Genomic DNA, 19,387 nt, shown 5'->3' on the forward strand with positions numbered 1-19,387 from the left:
CATCTGAGCCTCACTTGTGCCTGTGGCCCTAGCACCCCTCACAGACACATGGTCAGCATCGCTGCAGATCTAGATGGTGAAGACAGGACATGCACCTCCTGGTTTAACTAATTTTGTGCTGGAATTCAAAGGGCTCCAGTGCAGTTCTCCATTATTCAGATGAGAAAAGTAGAGTGGAGAAATGGATCCCAGGTCACACAGCTGAGTTTTGCTTCCTAGAGCTCTGTCCACACAGCTGTCCCTTCCTGTCCTTGGCTACAACTTGAACTTGGGCATTTGCCTCTAGGAGGTGAAGCTGGATTTTTGAAGTTTTTGTCCTTACCCGGGCAGCCCTGTAGGCCCAGGGCAGCCCCTGAGTTACCAGGGCCTGGAGAGAGCTCAGTGGGGCCAAGTGGGAACAGCAAATGAGAAAATAGGGAACGCGATAAGGAGGGGTGGGGATTGTGGTGGGTTGCAGAGTTCGTGCTCCCTTCAACATCATTAATATAAATAAAAAATTAAAACACTTCCTTAGCATGTGTATGTGTGTATGTGTATTGCAAAATTTGCAAAAAACAAAACAAAATTAAAAAAAAACACAGGAAGGATATGCCAGAAACTAATGAAACTGGCTCCCTCCAGCAGGTGAGTAGGAATGGAGTGAGGAGGATAGAAGGACTCTTCTGAGCACGGCTTGCAGAGAGTGGACGTTTTGGAACTATGTTAATGTTCTACGTACTGAAAACAATAAAGTAACAAAGAAGAATGTAGACAGAAATGACTGAGCCTACCTGTATTTCAGACGAATAACATAACCACATTGAAGAGAAAGAACCAATCCAAGTAACATCTGAACCTGTATTCAAACTGTTACTTTGACCATGGACCCTCAGTCTAACGAGACAAAAAAAAAAAAATACTGAGTAAGATCAGATACATCTTGAGCTCTATTTAGAATGTTTGTTTTTCACAGGGTATGGGTATGGCAATTCTGAAACTCCTTTTTGTGTAGGATTGAGCAAATACGTAGATATATTGATGTTGATAGAAACCCAGGTTCTTACTGTTTGAGAATCGAGGAAATAGGGAATTGGGGAAGAATGGAAGAACACTGTGGTGTTTGATTGGAACTGGAGAAATAGATATAGAGAGATGTGTTTGTTATTTATTCACACATACATATTCCCTCTCCCTCCCCTTTTTTTTCCTTTTTAATTTTTTTAGAGACAGGGTCTCAGTCTGTCATCCAGGCTGGAATGTAGTGTTGTAATCATAACTCACTGCAGCCTTGAACTCTTGGGCTCAAGAGATCCTCCGGCTTTGGCCTCCCAAAGTGCTGGGATTACAGGCGAGAGCCCCTGCGCCCAGCCACATATACACATTCCTTAGCTCTCTTTGCTGAAAGGACTTAAAAGCAATGACACCTCAGTACCAAGGAGCACACCTATTGCCCAGATCTTGGATTCTAAACATTTCCTGCTCCAGGGAACCAGGGCTCCTTGGAGAAATGGCTGATTCCCGGTTCGTACGAGATGAACCTGGAACATCTTGTGATGCCAGAGAGAAAGGATGTGCTCAAAAAATGATCGGGACACAGAAGGGACTTTCTGCTGGCCAAATCTGGGACAACTTGAGGATCAAAATAACTAATGACAGTAATGGATTATAACTCACTGAATAGAATAAAAATCCATGAGTCTACACTGATAATAAAGACAAACTAATACAGATAAAAGAAATGATGGAGTTAGATAACTACCATTTGCAACCATCTTAGCAAAAATTGATTCAGGTAGTTGATTTCAGTTAAGTTATCATCGACGGATAAAGCTAGTGAGTGAAAGGTGATGAGGAAAGGGACATTTACACCCAATAATATTTCCCCACAGATTATTGATTAATTACAAAGGGGAGAAATGGTAGCTTCACCGTGGAGAAACATGGTGGACATCACCTTAATGGATGATTGAAGTTAATTAACATCACCAAGAATGGGCCATGCCCCTACAGATGGAATTCCCTAAGGGCATATCATTTATGTCACATTCCTGCCTATGCAATACCTAAATCTAATCATGACAAAGCATCAGAGAAACCTAAACTGAGAGACATTCTCTAAAACAACTAGCCTGTATTCTCAAGAGTGTCAAGAATGTCAAAGTTATAAAAGAAAAAAAGGCTGAGGAGTGTTTTCAGATTAAAGGAGACTAAAGAGACACAACAACTAAATGCAATGTGCAACCCTAGCCTGGATGTTGGCCTGCTCCAGCAATGGCACCCCTTGTCTGTGGTGATCACTGGCATTCCTGCCTGAACAGCCTCCTTTCATGATTGCAGAACTGTGCCCCTCTGACATATGCTCAACTTGTTTGTAACATTTAGATTAAGACACAAAGGAGGCTGGGTGCAGTGGCTCACGCCTGTAATCCCAGCACTTTGGGAGGCAGAGGCAGGAGGATCACCTGAGCCCTGGAATTTGAGACCAAACTGGGCAACATGGCAAAACTCCGTCTCTACAAAAAAAACACAAAAATTAGCCAGGTGTGGTGCCATGTACCTGTAGTCCCAGCTACTCTGGAGGCTGATGTGGGAGGGTCACCTGAGCCTGGGAAGGCTGAGGCTGCAGTGAGCAGTGGTTGCACCCCTCCACTCTAGCCTGGGTGACAGGGTGAGACCCTGCCTCAAAAAAAAAGAAAAAAAAGAAAGAAAGACACAAAGGGATGTTTGGTGCCAAGACATGAGGAATGCTTGATTCACCTGGCAATGTCTGGGATAAAGGACAGAATCACCAGGTGGGTCCCCAGGTGACGAATAGTTCTGAGTAGAGAGTGGGGGTCCCCCTTGAAGGCTCAATTGGAGGAAGCAGGTTGTTGCAGTGATGGACCACGAGGGGCAAGGAGTATGTGCATGATCCACATCAACCCATGTGAGCACTCGCTCCCTGGAGTGTGGCTGGAGGCCCAGGCCCAGCACAGTTGTGGCATAGACAGGCAGAGGCTGAGGCAAGAGAATACTACGTTTAGTAAAGCCACTTGCGCATGCCTGCAATTTAGCCTACCTTGGTGACCACATGGCTCTGACATGCAGTCCAGGCCAGGATGGACGGCCTGGGTGGATGTGGGATCCAAGCCACTCTCAGCTGTGCCCCTTGAGTAGCCTGCTGCATCTGTGTCCCTGTAATACGTCCCTACCACACCCATCACTTTAGGAGGCAAGCCTCTGGGGCCACAGACACATCAAGGCTAACAGGGATTGGAGGGGAGGGGGAACGATGCCTGGGACACAGGGGAGCCTGGCAAGAAGGGGTGATATGGATCCAGAAACCCCACTACTGGGTATACATCAAAGGGAAATGAAATCAGTATGTTCAAGAGATGTCTGCTGTCCCAGTTCACTGCAGCACTGTTCACAATAGCCAAGATACGGAAGCACCTTGGTGTCCACTGATAGATGAACGGATAGAGGAAATGTGGTGCATATACATAACAGAGTACCATTCAGCCTTAAAAAAGGAGGAAATCTTGTCCTTTACGAAAACATGGGTGAACCCGGTGCACATTATGCTGAGTGAAATAAGCCAGGCACAGAAAGACAAACACTGCATGATCTCACTTACATGTGGAACCTATAAAAGCTGCCCTTATACAAGTAAAGAGTCAAATGCTGGTTACCATGGGCTGGGAGGAGAGGGACTGGGCAGATGTGAGTCAAAGAATACAAAATTTCAGTTAGGAGGCATAAGTTCAGGGATCTTGTACAGCATGGTGACTATAGTTAACAACAACGTATTGTATTCTTGAAAAAAAGGAGTGATATAGGGGTACCAGAGATGGGCAGGATGATTGAAGATCATGGTCCAGCCTTGCAGGACCCTGGGGGACAAGGCGGGCACTCAGAGGTGGACCTCCAGCAGGTAGCGCAGGCGACACTGGCTCTCCTGGTAGATGAGGTACTCGCTCTGGGAGAATGTGGAGCTGCTGAACTCTGGGCAGGGCACAGGCTGGCCCTGGGGCACCACCACTTGCTGGCCATCCAGCTCCAACTCAGTGTCTTGGGTCGGATCTGCAGGGCACAGCAAGGGCCAGGGTGGCCCAGGGGTCACTGGTCCCTGGCCTTATGACTAAGTCCTGCCCCCCACACTCTCCATGTCTGTCACAGGGCATGCCTGCTTATTTCCACCTTGCCCACCTCCAAACTACTGCAGGGGCTGGGGCTTCTGCCTGGGGTGTCCGCCCTGACTTCTCTCTGGGGAACTCGCACTCATCCTTCAATGCTCAGTCAACGACTCCTCTTTTTGAAGCCCTCCGGGATGCCCAGGAATGATTTGTTGAACCAGTGGATGTTTGTCAAATGACAAACCGAGTGACTACAGGGAAGCTTCTTTGTGTCCCTCTTCACAGCCCCCTCCCTGAAAATGTCCCAGCCCCTATCTCGACCCCACCTCTCTCCTTGGGCTGTACAGCTTCTGAGCACTCACCAGGCTCAGTGTGGCCTCGGGCAATGACACTGTCGAAGCCGGGAGGTGGGCTCTTCAAGCTGGGGTTGTCCGTGTTGATATGGTGCTCTCTGCCCAGGGCCACCTCACCCAGGAACATGTAGCCGACATCGTGGGCCCCACACTTCATGCCAGTAACTGCAGGACACAGGGAGGCACCGGTGGGCAGCTCAGCCTGCCTCCTGCTGACCTGTGGGGCCCCTCTCTGCTGCGATGTTATCCCTTCTGGCTTTGCTGCTCCAGCAAGAAAAGGCTCACTCTCCTCCAGCCGTCACTCCCTCCTTGTCCCGGCCTGCTCCCTCCCACCTCACTGTGCTCCCTATGGCCAGGCCTCTGCACCCTCTGCTGTCCTCACCAAGGTCAGCAATGGCCTCCCAGTGACCAAACCCGGGGCAGGGGCTTTTCTCCCTGGCCTGCTCTGCTGACTTTGCTCCTGACATCATCAGCCCCTACTTGGGACTTCCTCACGCTGGCTCTCCTAAGCCCTCCACCCTACCATTCTTTCCTAAGCTCCTCTGCCCTCCTGGTGGACCCCTTGCTCTTGGCGACCTCAGGCATCCTAGAACTTCAGCCCCATCTGTTCTGGGATGAATCCTTGGTCCTTGCTCTCTTGGCCAGCTGGGTGGTGGCCTCCAATGATGGGGACAGCCTGGGCTGAGGAGCTGGTCTGGGGGGGTCATTTTGGTGAGGACACTCCTGGCCAGAAACTCAGAAGTCACTGGAGACAGCCTTGACCCTTTCCCACACACTCCCCATCCCACCTCCTACATGCCCCTCTCATGGGCTCCCTCCCCTGCACTTCCCAGCTCTTGGGCCAGGCACCCATCACATCCAGCCTGGATGAGAGCATGGCCTCTCTGCAGCCTCTGGCTGCTGCCCCCTTCTCCACAGCTGTAGCCACTGGGATCCTGCTACAGACAAGTCCAGCTGGGCTAACCATCACTCTCCGGATAAAGCCTCCTCGATCGTTCTGGGCCCCTAACCCACCCTGCCCCCACTAGGCATTGCTCTGAGCTCCAGTATCAGGAAGTGTTTGGAAGCCCTGACCTGCCACATCCTCACATCCTCCCAGCCTCTCTGCCCATCCCCTTGCCTTGACGTCTCCTCTATTTTATTTTTATTTTTTCAGATGGAGTCTGGTTCTGGCACACAGGCTGGAGTGTGATCATAGCTCATGGCAGCCTTAAACTTGTGGGCTCAAGTGCTCCTCCTGCCTCAGCCTCCTGAGTAGATGGAACTGCAGGTGCGGGCCACCACAACTGGCTCAAAGCCTCCGCTTTTACCCCCTCCCAGGTCTGGTTGGTGCACCCATCCTTTCTGTATTGCCTCCCCCAGGAAGCCATCCCTGACCATCAGACACTTCGTCTAAGACCCCTGCCACCAAAGCCCAGGACAACCCACTGAGCACTGTAGTCATTAACCATTAAAGGATTCCTCTCTTGGATTCACCATGAATTTCCAGTGGCCAAGGACTGGGCCCAATCCACCTTAGTGCCAACCCTCCCAGGGCTTGGCCCAGAGGGGCACCTCACCATATCCAGCTGACTTGCTGTTCTCTGAGGCAAAGTAGATGCCCTTGCCAACACGCCCACCAGAATGTGGCATGATGCGGAGCCCACTAGTGAGGATGGCGGCCACCACGGCCACGTTGGTGCCGTGCCACAGCAGCTTCCGATTACCCAGTTTGGAGTGGACCTGGAATCTGTCTTCCTGAGTGGAGAGGAAGTGAGAAATGGGAGTGATGCCACCCGAGCACTCAGGCGCCTTGCCCTGCTGCTCGTGACTGAGGCCTAGCTTCCCTCTGCTTACTCACACGCACTCATGGCCGGCAGAAACTGACCAGAGTTGCTAAACAATTTGCTAAGGGGCAGATTAGCCAAGGACATCTTCCTAAGGCACAGTGGTGATGGGGGAGAGGTGGGGGAACCTCCCTCACCTCCCCATCTCGGTTTACTTTCCAGATGTGTTGAAGAGTAGGGCACCTGTGGTTGCTGCCAGTCTGTTCTAAGTAGGTCTGTATCACCTGTAGGGAGAGCAGAAGCTGGTTGCCAGGGTGGGAGGCTCAGGAGCTAATCCCCCGTTTTTCTTCCCCCAGTCCCAAGCCCTCCTCAGGCCCTGGAGACACAGGAAGAGAAGGCTGAGGGCGAGTATTCCTCTGGGCACCTCCAGGGCAGGTGGGCAGAGGGACAGTGCCCACTGATAGCCTGGCCCCTCTATGGGGCCCAACTCACCTTGTACTCAGGTGCTCCAGAGTCTAGCAGCTGCAGCTGGCACTTGAGAAGCTGGTAGTCTCGGTCCAGGGGGTGTGGCACCTCCTCCACCATCTTCTCCTGCTCAGAGGCTGCCTGCAGGGCCTGGGCCAGCTCGATGTCCGCCAGCACCTAGGATGATGGGCCCTGGCAGCTTGTCTTCCCACTTGACCTCTGGCCTCCCCTCTCCTCTCTCACATGACTGGTACTGCAGCCACCCCACCTGTGTGTCCCCCCTGTCCCTCCCCACCCTATCTGTCTGCCTAGCTTTCCCCACCCGTCTGTCAGCCTGCCCAGGCAGTCCATCCCTCTGGGCCTTCTTGGCCACCTGCCCCTCATCTCGCTCGCCTAGGCTGTCTGTTCAATGCCCCACTGCCTGCCTGCACCCCTGCCAGCCCTCACCAGCAGCATGTCCTTCTTGGCCTGCAGAAGCTCAGGGGAATTGATGGGCGGGGGCCGGCTGCGGCCGAAGTTGTGCGGGATGACAGTGTAAAAGTGGGAGGACAGCTCCTCCAGGCTTTGGCCACCGTCCATGGGGCCTTTCAGGGCCTCCTCCAGCGCCTCCAAGGCCTCGAAGCCCCGTGCAATCTGTTGCTTGCTCAGCTTTCCCAGGGGCATCTTCTTCACATCTAGGGGGACAGGGGAGTGGGGAGACTCAGCCCCACAGCCCTGCCACCCTGAGGCCCTGCCACCTGCCTGCCCCTCACCCCTCACCCAGGTCCATGAGGGCCATGGTGTTCTTGAACATCTCCTTGCTGAAGATGTTAGTGACGAGCTTCTGCGTGGCTGGGTCCAGGGAGCAGGGCTGCACCCGCTTAGCCACAGTCCTCACTGGGCCTCCGTCCACCTGAAGATAGAGGGCACATGTGGGCAGGAGCAGCTGGGCAGGGCGCGACACCAGACAGAGACCGGCCAGCCTGAGGCCAGAGGGGAGTTCTGTGGCTGAGGCTATGCAGCTGGGCAGTGGCAGAGCCCAACCAGCTGGAACTCTCCAAAGAGTCCCCTCCCTCAGCCCAGGGCCCACCCACCTTCCTTGGCCATCTCACCTTTACCACAGCTTCCTGGGCCTCATCCTCTCCCTGTACTTCGATAAGTGTGTACTTGCCCGGGTGAGCCACAAAGCGGTCCCGCTCCGCCCAGTTGTTCTTGGTCTTTTCCCGAAATTTCTTCTCAAAGTCCTTCTTTGCATCTTCTAGCCTTGTGAAGTGGTTGATCTTCGACTGGCCGACCTCTCCCTGCAACTGACAGCCTTCAGGGGTATGCCCACCATCAACATTTGCTGGCCTGTGTGTCGGGCCAGGCCCTGTGCTGAGCGCCCCGGGACAGTTGGGGGTGCCCCCCCGGTCAGTAGCTGTGGTCTTTTGGGGACCCTGGGGAGTATGTGCAGAGCAGGCGGGGCACTCACCACACGGCCCCAGCGGTTCCAGCAGGTGAAGCGGTCGCCGTCTTGGAGCAGCTGGATGATGTAGAACTTGTTGTTGTTGTTCCCGATGTTGGTCTGGTTCAGGGTGCAGTCGTAGTCCTCATACACCTGGGCCAGAGGGGAGGTGGGGGGCAGGCTGGCTGGGGTCGGATGGGGTGCCTGGCCGCACACCGAGAGGGCTCTGATGGGGACAGGAGTCTGATGGCAGTGGGAGTAAGAGGGACCCTGTCTTGGAAGCTTGGGCGGTCACTGCTCTTCCCTAGGGGATGTGGTGTGAGAGGACATGGCTAAACCCTGACATGGGGTGTGGGGGGTTCTGGGGGGACACAGCTGGGCCCTGGATGGGGGAATCTGGGAGGGACATGGCTCTGCCCTGAAGGGACATGGACGAGCGCCCAGGAGACTGATGTAGTCACAGCCTTTCCCTAAGTGCGGTGGGAGGAGGCCTGCATGGGGTCTGAAGGGCAGATGTGACCCACCTGGACCTGATGGGACACAGCCCTGATGTCTGGGGTCAGGAGAACATGGCCTTGCTCTGGCGCTTACCTGGGGGCCTTGGGCTCCAAAACCAGAACTGAGCCCTAAGGGGGTGGCCTGGGTGTGTTTGTGCTTATCAGTGGGCAGGCTCTGGGCCTGACTGGGGACTGCAGCTCACCTGGGTCCCGGGGTTGCTGCTGAGTGGACATGTTGGATCCGTGCGGATTATGCGCTTCTCTGCCGGTATGGCCTTGAGGGCCTCAGCGGTGGAGCAAAAGGGGTCCTCCTCCCTTCCTGCCTGCCGGCCCTTCTTCTTCTCAGGGCCCTCAGTCTGTACTGAGGGTTTCCGCTTTGGAGCCATGGCTGTCCTGGGGCACAGAGAGGCCCTTAGGCCTCCATGGTCTCCTCATCCCCAACGACCCACTCTCACTCCCCACTCCTGCCCTGGGCCAGCACAGCATCAACTTGCCCCACCCCGGGCTGGCCCTTCGGTGGCCTCCCACTGCATCCTGTGTCCACCCTGACGGCATTCCCAGCCCCAGACCACACCCGGCTCTTTGTCACTCAGAAACACCCCTTTCCCCAGTCCCAAGTGCAAGGTTAGGACTCTGTCAAGTCTGCCCACTCTGGTCAACAGGGTCTGCCTGGCTCCCTATCCTCTCCAGCTCACCTGTGTGTCCTGAGGGGTAGGGAAAGTGAAAGGAGGATCTCTCTCTTCCACTTCGGGGCTCCTCCCCCCGTGTCAGCTAGTTCAGCCCTGGCATGGTTGCCGGGCTGAGTCACCGAGCTATGGGGGAGGGTGGGCAGAGGCTCCTGGGGGCAGGATTCTTGGGGCCAGATTTATCCTCCCAGAGCTTAGAACCCAGTGCTTTAGAAGCCCTTCCCAATGGACTCAAGAGTTCTGAGGAGCCAGAACTCCAGATCAGTGGCCTTGAACTGACAGAGGGCAAAGGCCAGTCCCACCAGGCCTTGCCCTGCCCTGCCGTGGGCAGGACCATAGGACACTCACCCAAGAAAAGCAGGGACATGGGAGAGGTCTTGGCTGCCAACTGGCCTGGTTGTGTGCGCCTCCCAGGGCAGTCCCAGGTCTAGCAACTCTCCATAAGCCTCAGGCGTGAATTAGGGAGAGAATTCCCAACAATCCCCAGAGGCCGGGGATGAGCTTGTGTGGGGGATTAGACATTGGCTATTTGGCCACCAGTGGGGTGAAGCAGAGGCTGGGGCAGGCCGAGTCAGGCGACCAGTCCCACGAACGGGTGGACACTCGATCTGGCATATCCAAGGCCGGGGCAGTCGCGTCCGTAGCGCTGCTCATGTGGCCAGGGCCTGCAGCACGCATCTGCCGGTCGCCCGGTGACCTTGGGCCCGGATACAGACGCAGCCTCCCTCTGCCCGGGGCTGCTTGGATCCGCGTTGGGTCTAGCGCCAGGCTGCCCAAGGAGGGGAGGAGTCACGCTCCAGAACGCGAAAGGGCGCCGCGTCTCTGGCGCCCCCCAGCGGCCAAGGGGCGCAAACACAGAGAAGGCTCTTGCTCCGACTTCGAAGTCGGCCAGCAGCAGAGCGCAAGCGCCACAGCTTCAGGCCGGAAGCGCCGTGGAGATGCGGGCTTCCTACTCGAGCCTGGTGCTGGAGCCTAGGAACTTCAGGAGGCGGGGCTACAAGCGTGCATCCTATGGGTGCTTGGGGGCGAGGCAGAGCCTGCCGAAGAACCCAGTGGAGCAGTAGGAGGCGGGGCCCGGCGGGCGGTGGAAGCCTATCAAGACGCGGGGTCTTGCCATGCGGCTGGGGAGCTGGGAGGGTTCAGCTGCCACGTGAGTTCTCCTGCGGCCGCTGCTACACGCCTGGTGGACAGAATGTCGGCAACAGCGGCTGTTCGTAAGCGGGGAAAGCCGGCCTCTGGGGCCGGGACTGGCGCGGGGGCCGGCAAGCGGCGGCGGAAGGTGAGCATGGCGCTTCTGAGGGCCGCGGTCAGCCCTGCTACTGGAACAACCGTCATCCCATCCAGGGGACCTGGGTCCGGGCCCTTCCCCAGCCCTTCGCCCTGGACCCCTGCTGGAGTCAGCTTCGTCCCTCTCTCCGCGGGCCAAATCCTACGAAGCCGTTCGCTTAACCCGGGAGCCACCGCCTTTCCCAGTCCTGGGGTTCTGAGGGAACCGAGGGGGGCCCTTGGTCAATGCCAGGGTGGTCTGGACCCCTGACCAAAGAAAAGACCGTATAATTCCCAGGCCGACTCTGCGGGGGACAGGGGCAAATCCAAGAGTGGCGGCAAGATGAATGAGGAGATCTCCAGCGACTCTGAGAGCGAGAGGTGAGCTGTTCTTTTCCACATAGTGGGAGGGAAAACTGAGGCCCATGGTGCACGGAAGACTGAGTGAGTCCGAGCAGAGCTGAGCCTAGAACCCAAGATTCTGGCCCTTGGCTCTGAGATCGTGGCTCTTTCCTTTAGTTTCTGGTCCTGCAAAGTCTTGTTTCTGCGAGGTCTCTGGGTGAGAAGGACCCTGGGCCCCAATCCGAGGCCATTGAGACCTCCTTAGGTTTTGGCAGGGACTGGACTGATTGCGAAATTGCAGGAAAACAGAACAAAGCTGTCAAGTATTTCTTGCATCCTTCTTCCCTTGCCAGTTTTCCTGCAATTTCACAATTACTGGACTCCCCGTCTCTTAACATGCCAGGCACTGTCTTTGCTGTTGGAAGTGCAGAGATAGGCAGGCGGGGGAAGAGTGTGTGTTGTAGTGAGATGTGTATTTTATAGTTGTGTGTTTTGGGAACAGAGGAGGGACATTTAAATAGGGTCTTGAGAGATGAAGAGGAGTCTCTCACGAAGAGGTAGGGAAGGCATTCGGTGATCAGAGGAAAGTCTGACGTGTAAGTGTGCCAGAATAGGCAGTAGAAAAGATGGAAGGGGGCTGGGCCTGGTAACTCATGCCTCTAATCCCAGCACTTTGGGAGGCCAAGGCAGGAGGATTGCTTGAGGTCAGGAGTTGTCCAGCCTGGGCAACATAGCGAGATCTTGTCTGTACAAAAATAAAAAAAGTTAGCTGGGTATGGTGGTGTGCACCTGTAGTCCCAACTACTCAGGAGGCTAAGGTTTGGGGATCCCTTACCAGGGAGTTGAAGCTGCAGTGAACTATGATCATGCACTGCTCTCCAGTCTGGGTGACAGAGCAAGATCCTGTCTCTAAAAAAAACACACAAAAACAGGAGGACTGGTCATAAGTGCATGTAGGTTGTAGAGGGCTTTGAATGCCTCCCTTATTTCTGCAGGTGATGGGTGTGGTTGCTTGCAGGATTTCAAAGGGTCAGGCAAGGTGTCAGGCCTGACCCTGTGGGTTGGAGGCTTTTGGACCAGAGAATCCTAGTGCCTTCCCTAGGAGTTGACTTTAGAACCTCGCTTCTAAGATTGAGTATGTGTTGCCTTAATTTGCTCACGGAAAGACTTAATGTACTTTCTTTTGTTTTGTTTTTGAGACAGAGTCTCACTCTGTTGCCCAGGCTGGAATGCAGTGGTGCGATCTCGGCTCACTGCAACCTCTGCTTCCCAGGTTCAAGTGATTCTCCTGCCTCAGCCACCTGAGTAGCTGGGATTATAGGCCTGCACCACCATGCCTGGCTAATTATGTATGTTTAGTAGAGATGGAGTTTCACCATGTTGGCCAGACTGGTGTCGAACTCCTGACCTCAAGTGATCCGCCTACCTTAGCCTCCCAGAGTGCTGGGATTATAGGCGTGAGCCACCACACCCAGCCATTAATGTACTTTTCTTAATCTGAAGGTTATTGTGGGTGAGTGTGTGCCAGGCTAGTGTGGGCTAAGTGCTTTTAAATATTTTTAGAATGTTGTGTTGTGAAGTGTGTTAGACACAGAAGAGTGAATGAGATATATTTGTACTACAGAGAGTAATGGTAAAATGGTAAACCTCTGTACACTTACTTACCACTTAGGTTAAGAACTAGAACATTTGCAGAAACTTAGACGCCGCAACTGTCATTCCTAACTTGAGTTAATCATTTCTTTGGTTTCTTTGTTCTTTTAAAAAATTAACATTTTCCATTTAGGTGTAATTTACATATAGTAACATTCATTTTTTAAAGTTATAGTTCAGTGAGTTTTGACAAACACACACAGTCGTGTGACCACCTCTACCCTGAAGGTAAAGAGTTTCATCACCCTCCGAAACTCCTCCTGCTCCTTCGTAGTCAACCCCTCTCCTTCCCCCCAGTCTCTGCTAACCACTGCCCCTAGAGTTATGCATTTTCTAGCATGCCCTGTAAGTGGAATCATAGTGTGTACTTCCCTTGCGTTTCTTTAACGTTCTGCCTCATGCATATGAATCCTTCAACAACAGATTAATTAGTTTGGCTAAATTGAGTAGAAGTCCGAAGTTAACAAAGGTCCCTTGGCTGTGTAAGGGAAGGGCAGCACCAGCCCTGTTGGCTGAAGGCTTGTCAGGCACAGGGCACTAAATTATTTCTGGGGCATGGTCCAGCTTTGGCTTTCCTGAGAGTTTTCAAGGTCCCTTCTGGGGAAGTCAGGGGCAGGGTTACGAGTGAGTCCTGGGAAACACGGTGAGGGGAGTGGACAGAGACTAGATGTCTGCAGGCACATGATCAGAGGGAGTGGGCTGCCCTGGATTCTCTGTGTCTGAGTGCCCATGACCTACCCCCAGCTCCCAGGAGCAGATCAAAGCTGGACCTGGCTTTGAGTGAAGTGAGTACTCTCAGCTGGTCCAGGGGCTGGGGCATGGAGGGGAAAGCCGTAACTTCACCAGTAAAGGCCAATCCCCAAACAGTGAAGGTTCGCTTGGAACCTTGTTCCCAGGGTAAAGGATGGTGCTGCGGTGATGACAGTCCTGGTGTGTCTGCCTGGTGGGTCCTTGTATCTGATCCAGACTGCCCCCGTCATGTCTGGGGATGGTGTCACCTTTTCTGCTCTCTGTGTTGCATCTCTGGTTTCCGGTATCCCTTGCCTTTCTCTTTCCCAGTTTACCCTCTTGTTTGGGAGCACAGCCTCTATCCTTCTTAAAGAAAAAGTGGGAGGAAATTCCGTGGCACCTTGCACACCTGGCAGTGTCGTCGTTGATTGTTTGACTGGGCATGGCATTTTAGGAGTCAGTGTATTCCTCCAGAGCTTTGTGTGTGAGGCTCCTTTGTCTTCTTGTTCTCAGTATTGCTGTTGAGATGTCTGCGCATTTTGATTCCTGACTCTTTGTATGTGACCTGATTTCTTTTGGAAGCCTGGTTTCTCTTGGAAGCCTCCTCTTTCCCCCAGAGTTGAGATGCTTTAGTGATCTCTTTGGGATTTGGGTCTGTTTCCGCCCCTACCTGGGGCACTGAGTGGGGCCTTTTAGTTTGGGGAGTCACATCCTTCAGTTTTCTGCAGTGTAGTCACCGGCCATGTGGGCTGGCAGGGAATGGGGGAGGTTGGATGGCAGGATGAGCATCCAGAAGGCACGATCCTAGTGGCCAGAGGAAGAAGATGAGCCCCTCAGACCCAGCCCCTTCCTGCCCACAGCCTAGCTCCAAGGAAGCCTGAGGGGGAGGAGGAGGAAGAGCTGGAGGAAACTGCACAGGAAAAGAAGCTGCGCTTGGCCAAGCTCTACCTAGAACAGCTCCGTCAGCAAGGTAAGCCAGTGGGCAGGCCAGCCATGGGCAGGGCTTGTGCCTGCGCTGGTCTGCTGCCTGCCACTGCAGCCCCAGCCGCTTGATGGGTGACCGACATGGGTTCCCAGTGGGTGCCTGGGCTGTCGGTGCTGGCTGCCCTGTGGGGGTGGCCAAGAGCTCTCAAGGGCCTCCTGGGGAGCCTGCAGGGGGCTGATCCGATAAGTAAAGGCAGGAGGAAACCCTCCAGCCGGCCCTCCCCTCTGCTGAGGCAGCTGGAGCTTCCTGCATTATCCAGCCCTGGGGCAGTGGGATGGGGACAGGATGGAAGGGAAAGAGGGGTCTCAGCCTCAGTTTACTTGGTCTGGTCTGTCCTGCACAGAGGAGGAGAAGGCTGAGGCCCGTGCATTTGAGGAGGACCAGGTGGCGGGGCGCCTGAAGGAGGATGTGGTAAGTGTGGAGGGAGAGTTGGGGGAGGGCGGGGGTGGAGCTGTTCTGTTCCCAGGGTCTCATCCATCTCTTCTCCATGCAGCTCGAGCAGAGGGGCAGGCTGCAGAAGTCGGTGGCAAAAGAGGTGAGTGGGCATGGTATTTTGGTATAAGGTTGGAGGGAACTGGGGGCGCCACTTGGGTTGGTGGGCAGGTGGCTCAGTGGGGGCTCAGGGTGTGGGGGTCTTTGCTCTGGAACATGGTGGACACTTGGGTCTATCTGGTCAGGTAAGGATCTGGTCCTTGTAGCCTTGGGTCTTGTTTTCCTTCTGGCCTGGGTGGGAAAGGCCAACACTGCGCGGTGGGGTTGGTGAGGTGGTGCCTTTATGCCACTGGCCACAGTGACCCAGCCCCTGTCTGTCTAGATCCAGGCCCCAGCCTCGGCTGACATTCGTGTTTTACGGGGGCACCAGCTCTCTATCACATGTTTGGTCATCACCCCCGATGACTCAGCCATCTTCTCTGCTGCCAAAGACTGCACCATCATTAAGTGTGAGTGAGTGCCTGGGTGGGGCTAGAGTCCCCATGGCGGATCCGAGAGGGCTGGTCAGGGGAGTGGGAGTGGTCACGGCAGGCTGAGCCCTGAAGTGGGGAAGTCTCTGGAGGCAGGTTTGCTGCCCTAGAAGTGCTCTCTGGGTGACAGTGAAAGCTGCTGCCCGGCAGTGGGGCTTAGGAGCTCCCTGTCCCTAGAGACCTTTGGGCAAAGTCAGGATGATGATTTAATGGGAATTAATGCCACAGGTGGGTGGTTGGACTAGAAGACATTTGAGGCTGTGCAGTCCTGGGATTGAGTGCCTGGTCCTCCTGGGTTCCCATCCATTGCTGGCTGACTAGCAGTTCCTTCTACATCCGCTGTAGTAACAGAAGAACTCACACCATCAATCCCAAAGCCCTTGTACATCCCTTCTCTTCTTTGGGCTTTGTGGCTGCTGTTTGGCACTAATGTCCTTCTTCATAGATGAGGAAACTGAGGCAGCTTGTCCAGAGGCTCACGGTGGCTGAGCCAGGTCTTCTGGCAAAAGGGACATTTGCCATGGCTGTTCTTTCCATGCTGCCCCTTGAGGGGGGTTGCCAGCCAGCCCTATCCCCCCATCCCAGTAGCTTCTCCCCCACCCCCAACGGCAGGGAGCGTGGAGAGTGGACGGAAGCTGCATGTGATTCCTCGAGCCAAGAAGGGTGCCGAGGGAAAGCCCCCTGGCCACAGCAGCCACGTCCTCTGCATGGCCATCTCCTCCGACGGCAAGTACCTTGTAAGGCCAGGTTGGCCCTGGGGGCAGGTAGGAGGTCTGGTGCATGGTGGGTGCCTGTGGTCATTGTCTTCATCCCTGCAGGCCTCGGGTGACCGCAGCAAGCTCATTCTCATTTGGGAGGCCCAGAGCTGCCAGCACCTGTACACCTTCACAGGACACCGGGATGCAGTGTCGGTGAGGAGCTGGGTCTACCCCAGTGGATCTTTAGTGGGCACATGCTAGTGTTCCAGGCTCAGAGCTGGCCTCTGGGGTCCCCGTCCTCAGGGAACCTGCATCCTGGGGTAGCAAGTGGGTAGTGAGTGGTGCTGTAAAATACATAAATGGGCTAAAGGGATGAGGAGGAGCTGGGGGAGACCGGGCCGAGCTTGCTCAGAAATCAACGAGGGCCTTGAGAAGCCGCCTCTGGGCGGGGTGTGGCGGCTCTTGCCTATAATCCTAGCACTTTGGGAGGCCGAGATGGAGGATCATTTGAGCCCAGGAGATGGAGGCTGCAGTGAGCTATGATCGCACCACTGCACTCCAGCCTGAGCAACAGAATGAGACCCTGTCGCTAAAAAAAAAAAAATAAAAAAGAAGTCTGCATCTGCTCAGGGGCAGACGGGCATGTGGGCGGCACAAAAGTGCCTCACAGGACATGCCACATGGCTTGCTTTTTTGGGAAGTCCTCCCTGGGCCTGACCTGTCTCCCGCCTGCCGTAGTCCAGGTCCCCTTTGTCCTCTCCCCATGCACCCTTAGGGTCTGGCATTCCGCAGAGGCACCCACCAGCTCTACAGCACATCCCACGATCGCTCCGTGAAGGTGTGGAATGTGGCAGAGAACTCCTACGTGGAGACGCTGTGAGTGTGTATGGGAGAGGGCGTGTGGATGGTGTGGGAGTGTGCGTGCGTGAGTTCATGCAATACCCCTATCCCCCCTATCCTGCTCTGCCCGGCCCTCTAGCTTCGGACACCAGGACGCCGTGGCTGCGCTGGATGCCTTGAGCCGGGAGTGCTGTGTGACGGCTGGGGGCCGGGACGGGACCATACGTGTGTGGAAGATCCCCGAGGAGTCCCAGCTTGTCTTCTATGGCCACCAGTAAGGTGGCCTGCCATGCTAGTGGGGGCTACATGGGCTGGGGGTGGGCTTGGGCCACGCCCCTCACAGCCCCTTTCTCCAGGGGCTCCATCGACTGCATCCAGCTAATCAATGAGGAGCACATGGTGTCCGGCGCGGACGATGGGTAAGAGCTCCTTTGGATGTCTCTGCCCACGGCTTCTGCTCCTGAGCGCTGGCTGCGGGCCCTGAGCTTGCCTCAGGGCACCCCCAGTGGGGAAGCTGTTGTAACCTCTTTTCATAAATGAGGATGATGAGGCAGAGAGCTCAGATGACCTTGTCTGGGCTGTGTGCCCTTGATCCCTTCCTGTCATGTGGCCTTTTTTCTTTTTTTTTTAGAATTAAAAAAAATTTTTTGTGGGTACTTAGTAGGTGTATGTATTTGTAGGGTACTTGAGATGTTTCGATACAGGCATGCAATATGTAATAATTACATCATGGGAAATGGGTATCCATCCCCTCAAGCATTAATCCTTTGTGTTACACATGTGGCCTTTTCTGCCTCTGGCCCCCTCACTGCTGTATTCCCTCCCTGTCTATAGCTCTGTGGCCTTGTGGGGCGTCTCCAAGAAGCGACCACTTGCCCTGCAGCGTGAAGCTCACGGGCTGCAGGGAGAGCCAGGCCTGGAGCAGCCCTTCTGGATATCGTCAGTGGCAGCCCTCCTCAACACAGACCTTGTGGCCACAGGTGGGTGCCCTGAGAGGCAGGGAGGAGGGGTCGCCGGGTGGGCTGGTGCAGGGGTTGCTCACTGTTCCAGTCTCCCCAGGCTCCCACAGCTCCTGCTTGCGGCTTTGGCAGTGTGGGGAAGGCTTCCGGCAGCTTGACCTTCTCTGTGACATCCCCCTGGTGAGTGAGTGGGCTTGAATGCTCAGCCTGTCTCTGCCACACTGCCTAGGCCCCTGGAATTAGCTCTTTAAGGTCTTTCTTCCTGCCAGAAGGGAACCTTCGCAGGGCAGGGCCAGCTCCTAGCACAGGGTCTGGCAGGAACCCTCCTCTGCTCCCCTTCCTATCCTAGGCCCTGTCCAGGGTGCTGGGGTACAAGTCAGGGAGCAGCATGGGGAGAGGCATGGAGGCCTGGCCCTGTGATGAGTTCTGCACTGCTGGTGCCAGATTGGGTGCCAGGCTAGAGGGTGTGGACCTCACTGTCCACACTAGGGTGACCTGGGGGAGGGTGGCAGGATCTGTCAGTGATGTGTGCTGAGAATGCAAGGTCTAGGTCAGTGGGGACAGTCATGGGGTCTCCAGGGCCCCACCACCAGGAGCCAGCCTCAGGCCATACTTGGTGTACACTTCCTCCTTCATCCTCACAAACTCACTGCTAGCCCTGTGCTCTGCTTACCCCCATCTCGCAGATGTGGAGGCTGAGGTCCCAACAAGTGAAGGGCTGGCCTGTGTCGGCCCAGGTGGCAGGAGGCAGAGCAGGGATTTAACCCAGGCCTGATAAGGCCCAGCCCTTGACTGTGATGCTGAGGACGGTGGGGGGTGGGGGCATTCTAATGTCTTTCCGTTGTTGTCTCTCTTTCTGCTCAGGTGGGTTTTATCAACAGCCTCAAGTTCTCCAGCTCTGGGGACTTCCTGGTGGCTGGGGTAGGGCAGGAGCACAGGTATGTGTGGCCCTCGAAAGTTCGGGTAAGGTGGTGCAGGCTGGACAGCTGGGTGGAAATGGGGTGGAGACTGGGCCAAGTCTCAGCTGCTTCTTGCACTCCCTGCAGGCTTGGCCGATGGTGGAGGATCAAAGAGGCTCGGAATTCTGTCTGCATCATCCCGCTCCACAGGGTCCCTGTACCCCCAGCTGTTGGTTCCTGACACTCTTACCCTCCTTATTTAAGTCCTTCCCAGGCTATGCCCCAACCTCTTTGTATTAAAAGCCTCCTCTTTTGGGCCTTGTCTCTTGTAGCTTCTTGGTGGGGGTGGGGGTGCATCAGGGACTGGGTGGGAGAAGGCCTGGGGAGGGACAGGACTCTAGCAGTCTCCTAGCTCTGCCCCTCTGCTAGCCTGAGGGCTGTTATCCTTTCCAAAGAACTTGGGATGGAGACCTCAACTGACTTCTGGCTCCTGTCCCTGCGTGTCCTGCACAACCTCCTCAGGCTAGCTGCCTGCCGCTGCTCTGGGTGGTCGGGGGTCAGAAGCTACTCACCCCTCAGCTCAGAAGCCAGGGATTGTAAAGGCTGGCGCTGGGGTCAGGACTGGACTGTAGACAGCGGACCTGCACGTCAAACTGGCTTCGTTTCCTCTCCCAGGTCAGGTCAGGAAGCTGGAGGGGACAGACTGCCCTGAGGTGTGGGGGTCGGGAGTGGGAGTAGGAGTGGTACCCTGCACTGGTGGGCTTACTGTT

The 19,387-nt window shown here is 55.2% G+C and overlaps 2 protein-coding genes across 3 annotated transcripts; one reads left to right on the top strand and one right to left on the bottom strand.

Moving 5' to 3' along the window:
* Nucleotides 1-3,482: 3,482 nt before the first annotated feature.
* PARP3 (poly(ADP-ribose) polymerase family member 3) lies at nucleotides 3,483-10,036 on the bottom strand. 2 transcript variants are annotated; one of them, XM_030811662.1, is made up of 12 exons: nucleotides 9,633-9,996; nucleotides 9,294-9,410; nucleotides 8,802-8,991; nucleotides 8,129-8,254; nucleotides 7,770-7,958; nucleotides 7,438-7,570; nucleotides 7,126-7,352; nucleotides 6,706-6,855; nucleotides 6,411-6,497; nucleotides 6,007-6,184; nucleotides 4,457-4,612; nucleotides 3,483-4,041 (listed from the first exon to the last, which is right to left on the bottom strand). In XM_030811662.1, exons 3-12 carry the CDS (start codon nucleotides 8,982-8,984, stop codon nucleotides 3,872-3,874), a joined length of 1,599 nt encoding a protein of 532 aa, XP_030667522.1. In that variant the 5' UTR covers nucleotides 8,985-8,991; nucleotides 9,294-9,410; nucleotides 9,633-9,996; the 3' UTR covers nucleotides 3,483-3,871. The 2 variants fall into 2 exon arrangements, with proteins under 2 accessions (XP_030667522.1, XP_030667521.1); XM_030811661.1 differs by lacking the exon at nucleotides 9,294-9,410 and having other exon boundaries at nucleotides 8,802-8,986; nucleotides 9,633-10,036.
* A 371-nt stretch (nucleotides 10,037-10,407) lies between these two features.
* Nucleotides 10,408-18,935, top strand: RRP9 (ribosomal RNA processing 9, U3 small nucleolar RNA binding protein). The gene is made up of 15 exons (XM_030811663.1): nucleotides 10,408-10,563; nucleotides 10,849-10,931; nucleotides 14,135-14,244; nucleotides 14,603-14,670; nucleotides 14,753-14,794; nucleotides 15,074-15,200; nucleotides 15,834-15,958; nucleotides 16,040-16,132; nucleotides 16,695-16,795; nucleotides 16,899-17,033; nucleotides 17,116-17,178; nucleotides 17,594-17,739; nucleotides 17,819-17,898; nucleotides 18,583-18,656; nucleotides 18,765-18,935. The coding sequence occupies exons 1-15, from the start codon at nucleotides 10,477-10,479 to the stop codon at nucleotides 18,856-18,858; spliced, it is 1,428 nt and encodes a 475-aa protein (XP_030667523.1). The 5' UTR covers nucleotides 10,408-10,476; the 3' UTR covers nucleotides 18,859-18,935.
* Nucleotides 18,936-19,387: the final 452 nt, after the last annotated feature.

This window comes from Nomascus leucogenys, chromosome 4 (genome assembly GCF_006542625.1).
Source record: "Nomascus leucogenys isolate Asia chromosome 4, Asia_NLE_v1, whole genome shotgun sequence".
NCBI classification, from domain to species: domain Eukaryota; kingdom Metazoa; phylum Chordata; class Mammalia; order Primates; family Hylobatidae; genus Nomascus; species Nomascus leucogenys.

What these genes read in the sequence shown, in the direction of transcription:
- PARP3 (XM_030811661.1), bottom strand. An exon ending in GGAACCGCTGGGGCCGTGTG is followed by an intron (nt 7,959 to 8,128) that starts GTGAGTGCCCCG and finishes TGTCAGTTGCAG; the next exon opens with GGAGAGGTCGGCCAGTCGAA. An exon ending in CTGGAGCACCTGAGTACAAG is followed by an intron (nt 6,498 to 6,705) that starts GTGAGTTGGGCC and finishes CTCTCCCTACAG; the next exon opens with GTGATACAGACCTACTTAGA.
- RRP9 (XM_030811663.1), top strand. Translation starts at nt 10,477, where the DNA reads ATGTCGGCAACAGCGGCTGTTCGTAAGCGGGGAAAGCCGGCCTCTGGG. An exon ending in GTGTCCGGCGCGGACGATGG is followed by an intron (nt 17,179 to 17,593) that starts GTAAGAGCTCCT and finishes CCCTGTCTATAG; the next exon opens with CTCTGTGGCCTTGTGGGGCG. An exon ending in TTCTCTGTGACATCCCCCTG is followed by an intron (nt 17,899 to 18,582) that starts GTGAGTGAGTGG and finishes CTTTCTGCTCAG; the next exon opens with GTGGGTTTTATCAACAGCCT.